Source organism: Hippoglossus hippoglossus, chromosome 15 (genome assembly GCF_009819705.1).
Source record: "Hippoglossus hippoglossus isolate fHipHip1 chromosome 15, fHipHip1.pri, whole genome shotgun sequence".
NCBI classification, from domain to species: domain Eukaryota; kingdom Metazoa; phylum Chordata; class Actinopteri; order Pleuronectiformes; family Pleuronectidae; genus Hippoglossus; species Hippoglossus hippoglossus.
Window position 1 is genome coordinate 6,847,721 of NC_047165.1, and position 9,486 is coordinate 6,857,206.

General features: G+C 40.3%; 1 protein-coding gene across 3 annotated transcripts in view; it reads right to left on the reverse strand.

The window, feature by feature from the left end:
- phactr2 (phosphatase and actin regulator 2) overlaps positions 1-7,640 on the reverse strand; it is a 31,052-nt gene extending 23,412 nt beyond the window's left edge. Inside the window, exon 1 of one of the 3 annotated variants that reach the window (XM_034608787.1) lies at positions 7,352-7,640. In XM_034608787.1, the coding sequence (XP_034464678.1) occupies positions 7,352-7,487 (136 nt within the window). In that variant the 5' untranslated portion in view covers positions 7,488-7,640. Of the gene's footprint in view, positions 1-1,164; positions 1,267-7,351 lie in introns of those variants that run through there. The other 2 variants (XM_034608790.1, XM_034608789.1) reach the window with 2 other exon arrangements.
- Positions 7,641-9,486: the final 1,846 nt, after the last annotated feature.

Consider the following 9,486-nt stretch of genomic DNA (forward strand, 5'->3'; position numbering starts at 1 on the left):
AACAGTAATTAAACTATATTAGATAACAGGGGCCCGATATAGCCCAAGCCTGTCTCCTCTCGCTGAGTGTGTCACCAACCGATGCAGCAACAAATCATTGTCATTCAGTCCAGTGGACCCAAGATGGCTTTGACACAAGCCCAGCTGGAGTCATTGCTCTTAATACGTTTCTTTCCTCTACAGGAACCCTGGCAATTAAGTTGCTTCCATTAGTGTGGATGTGGCTTCGTCTAAGCCCTTTAAGAAATGTTATAATGCAACTGTGGGCCGACTTATAAAACCAATAATTGCCTTCACAGTTAAGCACAGAATCTTCATTGCCTCATAAGCATTGCCAAACAATGTTTAAGTGAAAATGTTATCAGCAGAACCGGCCCTCACCGCGCACCAGGAGCCTGGTTAAGTGATGATATGGCCAACCTTAATGTTATTAAGTGTTCTCCTTGCAGCATTAGCACCTTATTAATATTGAACAGGGTGTAGCTGGGTAGAGTCTGTAAAGTAGTGTACCTGAACATAATGCATGACTGTGTGTGTTGTTGTCACTGCCATATTTATTTGAAATTATGAAACCATGGCAAAGGTCCACTAGAAAAAAACAGCTCCGGCTCCTCTGCAGCTTTTTGAGACGGCAGCCACTCGGCCAAATGATCTTCTGACAACAATGGTCAGATGCTCCTGTCGCACACACACACACCAACACTGAGTCGAGTGCACGTTTAAAAGCATTATGGCCTCTTTTCTAAATCAATTCCACTGATTGTTTTTTTTTTTTTAAAGCTTTCAACATACACTGTAATATGGCCACACACAGTTTACATGTAAATGGCAAACAGGTGACATCCAAAGCTACATATAAGGACAACATGTGAGGAGAAGAAGAAGTGGAAAGATTCTGAGTGTGTGTGTGTGACTAACAAGCCTTCTGTTGAATTAACACACACACACACACACACACACACACACACACACACACACACACACACACACACACACACACACACACACACACACACACACACACACACACACACACACACACACACACACACACACACACACACACACACACACACACACACACACACACACACACACACACTCATAGTCAATGAGACACATGCACAGGGGAAGAGAAGCGTATAATACGAGGAGGAAACTCACCATCATGTTCCATGATTTGACCCTGCAGGTAATGTTATCAGCAGTGTGAGTTGATCCTCGCCTCTTCCCGACACACCGCCTCTCTGCCTCCCTCCCTCCCTACCCCCCACTGACTCCCCCTCCTCCCTTCCTCACAGTCTTCCTCCTTCTCCCATTCTCTCTCCCCTCCCTCTCTCTCTCTCTCTCCCTCGCTATCTACTTCCCTCCTTCGTCACTCCGCCCTGCCTCTCTCCCTCCCTCCCTCCCTCAGTCTCTCTCCACTGTCTGCTACTCACCCACCCTCATTTCCTCCCTCCCCCCTGACTCCCCTCGCTCTAATAAAGAGCATTAAAAGTTAATGTTTGTTTCCATCTCTGTTCCTCATTCTCTCCCTCTCTCTCTCAATCTATGTTTATCTCCCTCTCTCTCTCTCTCTCATTCCTCTGGCTACTGAGTCTGTCTCCTCCATGTCTCATTTACTTTTTCAATCTCCCTGCTGTGTTGAGGTCCCACTGTGACGTAGGAGAGGAGAGGAATCGTTATTGAGGACGAATGTATAGAGAAAGAGAAGGAAAAGGAAAGAGACACGCGTCACCTCAGCAGGAAGATTGATTCGTGTGTTTAGTGTGTTTACTTTTCTTTGCTGCACTTTTCTTCACCTGTATTTTTATTGCCAGTCAGTCTATATTCAGCAGATGATAATAATTCTTCTTGTGTAGTGAACTCCTCACATTACTGCTTTTGTCCAATTATTGTTCATGAACGAGAAAATTATTAAATTTACAAAGACAAGATCATTGATTTGCGCTTTAGAAAAAATTTAAATTACTAATTGAATCTTTTGCATGCTCATTATAAAACCACAATTAACTGTCAATCCCTCAATTAGTAACATATTACATATATAAATATAAAAATAAGCATTATTGTTACTCAGGAAGACAATTAATATTATGGAGAAATAAACTACACAGATAAAGACCATGGCGTCACCGTGACTACACCGTGATAAAAACAATGCAGGTCATAAACATAACATCAGTAATAATCTCAAAGCTAAATAAATCAATACACATATACTGTTGAGTTACCCTCACACAGACGTAGAAATAGAGAGGACTCACAGGTACAGATATAGAATAGAAGATGAGCTGAGAGGCAGGTTGAAGAGCCACTCATCCCAGTAAATACGTCATCTGTATGTCATTGGTGTTACATGTCCCCTTCAAAACAGACACACACACACGCACACACACACAAAATGTCCTCACAATGATGGTATTGAACCTAAATTGGCCCTAATAACTCTAGATAGACATGCGCACTAACACTTGTCAATGTCTTAAATTTTAAAATCTCATGTCTTTATTACATTTCCATAAGGCACACACACGTACAAACACTTACAGTATGTACACATCATGAGCGACTCTGCAGTGTAATGGTAACATCCTGTCCATCTGCTGTTGAGGCGTTTGTACAACTATTAATAAAGTTAAAAAGGTTAGTGAGTAACCACACGGAGTTACTGATGCTTTGACTTCTGATGCAGTCGAATGAAACTGCTCCCCCCAAGGGAAAAGAAAAAGCAACTGGCTCATCAACTCCAACAACACACAGACACACACACACACACACACACACACATACACACACACACACACACACACACACACACACACACACACACACACACACACACACACACACACACACACACACACACACACTCACACACACACACACACTCACACAGTCTCAGACTAAATAAACAAGTTCAATTTTTTTTTTAAACACACATAGTCTGTTCCTCTTTTCACACCATTAGATGTGAGAATAACACCAATGAAAAAGTATTGTTAGTTTTCAAAAGTATACATTAGTAAGATTGCACGTACAGAGAGCAAGAATGTGATGTTAACAAGTTGATTTGGTATCAACTTATAATAACTTATAATATTGTGGTGTATCTTACTTCAGAATGAGATAACAGCAGGTCAAACACAAATGTTTGTAAATGCTTTTTAGAACAACACAAAGAAGCAATTTACAAGCTCCGCCCCTCACCCCTGCCAGCAGGATAACATCAGTCATCTGCACCTACCAGATATGTTACACATCACTATTAAAAACTGTTAAAACATTTTACAATACCAAAACGCTGTGGTTACGGTTAGGCACAAACTTGACTTGAGCTGTTTTCATGATGACCTGCTGGTAAAATACGAAGAATTGGCGTTTACCCACAATCGGCCTTTTTACACATGCACAACCCTGCAGGAAGTTCTCTGCACAGACACGTTCACAACACCAACCAATCCTCTGCATTATTCAGACGAGAGGTGGAGCAGCCGGGCGCAGCAGGCAGAGGGCAGGAAGTGACATGTTAACTCCGCTGCGGAGATCACGTGATCTTCTTGACAACACACACACACACACGTGCGTCAGCTCTTATCACCACTAACTCTCTTGACATCTTCGTCTGTGTCGTGTGTGTCATCGCTTTTTCACTGGGAGATATTTGTTTTCTTTTTGCATCTCTTGTGTGTTGGATGCGTCAACCCCCCCCCCCCCCCCCCCCACTTTGTTTTCACGACGACTTCTCCGAAATTTCTACGGACATTATACCAGGAGGCCGGGTGGAGAAAGTGCACAGAAACTACGGAGCGTCTTTTAGTCTTTAGAATACGGAGACACTGCAGAATCCAGTACACGTCTGAAAGCAGCTTTGGTTAAAGTAAGGGAAACATCATTGTCATGGTTACAATGACAATGTAAAGGTCAGTGTCAGGGAACTTCTCCAATCATGGGTTAAATCCACCACTGTACAAAGACCAGTGTTGTCGGTGGGAGCTGCGGCCTCCCGTGTTAAAGTCCAAAGTTTTGTTGACCCATCAAACAACACAAGAAACATTGTAAAACTGGGCCCAACTCTTAAGTGTAGACTGAAATCGTTATAGCATTAAATGGTCTGATAACAGTTCTTTGGGTTAATGTAAAATGAGGAACATATTATTTCTAGTTTTGTGCAGCTTGATAGATCTTATTGGGTTGTTTACTGTCTAGTGGAGAACATCATCTTATTTTGTGTAAATGATATATGGATTTTTAGGTCTCATTGCACTGTAAAATAAATTCCGACTAAATTTTGTACAGACACTCATTGTCCCCAGAGGATGAATCCTACTTGTGTTGGTGATTCAATGCCCTGAGTTTTACTGTGTGAAGTGTCTGTACTGACATTGATATCCCCCTGTAGGACGAACTGTAAAAACTTTGGTGATCAAATGTGACACAGCAGCAGAAAGAGGAAAAGCTTCACCCAACCTTTTGGGTCGGTTTGGGGCTGTTAAAGCTTCAGTGTCTGAGGAGAGCCTGCGTGTGGGCAGTGGAGAGGGACGGGCTGCTCTCTGCATTACTGAACATTTAACAAGTAGTTGTTGCAGACTCAGAGAGTGTGTAATTAATGTTATTTCGAGGAGAGTACCCAGTAGGAGCAGAGCGCACTGACACTCCTCTGTTGTCCTCTTCTTTTCTCCAGCCTCTCCATCTGCCTCCTCGTCCTCCTTAATCATCCTGTCTCTGCATCCTTTTTTTTGCCTCCTCTCCTCTATTTGCTGTTTACATACATTTTCTTTGTCTCCATTTAACTGTCTCCTTTCTCCTCTCTCCTCCTTTTGACCCTTATTGTTTCTTCATCTTCTTGACCTCGCCTTCCATTGTCGCCTCTTCTGTTCTCTTCTTCCCTATTATCTCCCTCTTCTCGTCTTCCCTCTTTTCTCTGCCTGTGTAATTACGGGAGCGTTACAGTGACCTTTGGGAAGACAACGTGCTATTTTCCATCTGGAGCTGAACATTACTCCAAATAGATTTTTTCTCACAAACACCCAACACTACTCTAATGTGAGTTCTTATTTAGACACACATTCATGTGCATTCTCCTGTTCTAATACACAGAGATAGAAGATAGCATTAAATGTAGGTGTTTTTATTAACATATTACACATTTGGCTATTCAGCATAATCTTATGAATATACAAAACTATGTTCTTGTGTTGGATTATTAATAATATTCAATATTTTTCAATAAAAATCTCATAAAAAGATTCCTTCAGCTGCAGTTTTTGTTAAAATCACTGCTCAACACATGGTGCGATTGTGTACTCATCTCAATCTTTTCATAATTTTGATGACGAATTAATTTTTACAGAGGAACTATTCTCCTCAAGTAACATTTATATAAAAACTGGTGATAACTGGTGATATCTAATGTACCTTACCATGCATATGGCAGAGGTACTGATTTCAAATAAGCTCTTGAACTTACATTTAAAGGGCCAGTGTGTTTGATTTAGGTGAAAGGGATCTATTGGCAGAAATTGAATATAAATAATCCTTGTGATTTTTTCACTAGTGTGTTTCATCGAAATTGTATGAATTGTTGTTTTCTTTACCCTAGAATGAGCCCTTTATATTTATGTACTTTACTCCTCTCTACGGAGGCAGCCATGTTTTTTTTACAGTAGCCCAGACAGGACAAGCTAAACACCTTTTGAGTTTTTATGTCAACTGAGGGTTTCCACAGGTTCTCTTTCATGTTTGTAAAGAGAGGGTGGCGGGTGGGGTATTCAGCTGCAACATGCAACTTTACCACTAGATTTCGCTAAATTCTACACACTGAACCTTTAATATGTATATATATATATATATATATATATATATATTATACATATGGGAAAATGACTTCTGCCACAAGTGTATTAGCCTCAGTAAATGATTCACGGAGTGTAACACTAACAAGGATTAAGGGGACTAGAGGAATCACAACTTGAGATGAAGATGGATTATTATGCATCTGAAGCATCACTCTCTGGGACCAATGTAAAACTATAACGTCACCATATGTGTCAGATGCCATTTCAATGCACTTTGTTTTCAGGGCTCTGTGTAAAAGGTGCATTAGCTCCATCTGGTGTTTGTTTTATAAACTGCACAGTTTACACAAAATCACAACACAGAGTAAACATGAAAATTATCTTTTGTGATTTTAGCTAAATTAAGTTTTTAATCTACACCACATATAGTATCAGAAATAAGGTAAAGATTGTGTATGACTGTTAATAATGTAACAATCGGCTTTTGTGATAAACTTTCGTGATGAAGTCAAGTTTCTAGTAAGTTCAAATATGAAGTTCAAGCTTCAGACTAGTGGGACCGTTAACACATTTCATGCCCGCAGTGTGTGTCAAAGTAGGCGTAGGCGTGTAATTTGAGTGGAGGGCACCGCTGCAGGCTGACATCTCGGCTGAAGCACTGAATACGGCTGATGGGAAGTGGTTCTAACCACAGAGACAATAAATAAGAACATCAGGCCCAACTCAACAGCCAATGGCCTCAGGCAGAAAAACTGTGACACTGACACTGAAGCCGAGGTCTGAGAACGTCTGTGAACCGGTTTCATCTCCTCCCAACGGGCCTTATGTGTCATGGTTTTACTACTTCTTCACAAAAAACACAGCAAATGTCAAAGTGAAAACTAAACTACACACTTATACATGCAAGCATAAATAATGATTCACTGCATATGATTTACTGCTGAGTGACAAAGAAATAAACACTTTTTGCTGAATTTTTTTTACTTTTCATTACACTTATTGTGGATTTCATTAGTGTCTTTCTTTTTCTTCATGATTTACCTTTTTCCAAGCACTGATATTTAAGTTTCTGGGTGCAGTTAACCCTAAAATCACTTTCATTATACACAGGAGATCTACATTTAACTTATTATGTGACATATAGAGACAACAGTGATGACTCATATGCCATGTTGTGAACAATAAACCTCACATTTGTTATGTTGATCTGGAAGGAAATCTTATGTTATATTATAATGTATAATGTTGAACTTTTTACATAGGTCTGTAGGATGAGCTGACAAAGTGTTTATTATTTAAGACTTACAGAGGCACAAACACAGAGGGAGAGAGAGTGAAAGAGAGTTTAAGCGAGGGGGAAAGTTTTTCTATGTAGGGCAGGAAGTCACTGCTGCTTTATTAGTCATGTAGAGATGCTGTCTAGCCAAGAGCAACTGGTATAACTTGCAACACCAAATGAAATCGAGCCAATTTTTGCTGGCAATGAAACACTGAGGCATCTCAGCAACTGCTTGACAAACTGTAACAGGAATCTGACTTTTGGGTCGTCCTACCTGAGCGGGCTCCCCGGAGCCTGGTCAGCACCCTGGAGCGAAACCCGGAGGTGTCACTGAGAGAGCGGAGCCTGGGGAGAGGCCACAGCAGAGGAAAGTGCTTCAACTCCGGGTGGGTGTCCTCCTCCTCTCCCATCACGGCCACCTCCTTCTGTCCTGTAGCCAAACACCCGCCAGAGGGATCGCAGAAACTCACACAAGCCTCATCATCACCCTCTTCTTCAGCATCATCAGCAACAGAAGCAGCAGCTTCTCTTCCCCTGTTCTAACTTTTCCTCTTCAGAAGTCAGACCGTGTGTGTGTGTGTGTGTGTGTGTGTATGTGTGTGTGTGTGTTTGTGTGTTTGTGTTTGTGTGTGTGTGTGTGTGTGTTTGTGTGTGTGTGCTTCTGTGCTTCTGTGCTTGTTAACGCCCATCGCCTCAGACTGACTTGCAGGTTGGATGACTATTTCAAATAGTACATGCCAAGTATCTGATTAACTGCTAAACCTGTTCTTTTATTTTTCTTAGTTTCTTAGTTAAAGTGTATAAAGGCTCAATAAATTTCTGGGTCCCTGATTCAGGTGTTGGATGTAATAGCAAATGATTATCTCATGATGTGAGGTTGTCTTCTGCTGTTTCCCTACATAAATAAAATATATATATATGAAAGTATTTGAATGCAGCTTGTGTGGCCTGTATCTTCTAAGGAAAAAAGACATGAACATATGACTAATATGTAATCAAAACAGGCTACATAGAACCATAACCACATTAGAATAATAATAAAAACACATCGATAGCTTAAAGCTGCAGTTTCATTAGAATTAGTGGTGTTCAAATAGCTATTTAGAGATGTTATTGATGTAACTTAGGAGATACACAAAACAGGTTTACATAACTAAAAGATAAAACATTAGTTCCAGTGTGAATGGAGCAGCAGCTGTTTTGTATTGATTTTTATATAGATCCAAATCCAAACTAAGTACTTTGTTCATAGCACACTGAGCACTGTGATCACCTTATATAATGAACTCAGCTGCTGTTCGACTCGTCTGCAGATGTAGTCTGAGTTGGTGATGCTGGAAAAGGTGATAATTTCAATGTGGGGAAAGAAGCATCAACACGTCTAAACCCCTTCTAAAGCATGATCCACATTAAGCTTCCTCTTCTGCTATTTTTCAGCTGCTAACATTTACCCTTGGACTGCACTGGAATACATTGTAACTTGAATAAATTTAAGATGGGGATATCTGATGTTATATCCGAGAGATGAATCCTCACATAAGGCAAGTTAAACATATGAGCAAATACATATTTATGTATATTAGGTATTACATTATTACGCTTACCCTCAGGTTCGGCTTTTAACTGTATTCACGACACCATTTGGAACAACTGAATATTATTATTTTCATTTTAACAACCAGTCTGACAGAGCTTAAATATGATGGTTACACAACTGTTGCTGGTTTCTCTCTCCTCTCTCCACCTCCCTCTCTCTCTTTATTGTCCCCTCTTTTCCGTTCATCTCTCCTCTCTTCCCTATTCTTCTCTGCTCACCCCAACCGGTCGAGGCAGATGTCACCTGCACATTGAGTCGGGTTCTAGACGTTTCTTCCAGTTAATGATTTAGCGCCTAAAATTAAATAGAATTGAGTACCTTTTATTGTTATTCATTTGTTTTTTTGCCATGCACTTTGGAACGTTGTTTAGATAAGTGCTATACAGATAAAAAAATATATATATATTGTTATTGTTATTGTTGTTGTCATTATGATTATGATGATTATGATTATGATTATTATGATTATTATGATGATGATGATTATGATGATTATTATTATGATTATGATTATTATCATCATCATCCTTTTGGCCATGTAACATAAATATTTCCCAGACAAAGACATAACCAAACCCACTCCCTTCGGCACCCACTTTCTACATTAAAAAAAGAATGGACATAACATTTTTTGTAACCCTCCTAGATAAATAAACCCTTTACCACAGAAACAAATTATTTAAACTGGTTGGAACATGTAAAGGTTACAGGGAACCACCCCCGTTTCCTCGTAATGGTTCAGCCCATTCCAATATGGCGGCGACGTGGACGTACGACCCCAGCGTCAACTGCGGCGTTCACGTACGTGTCTA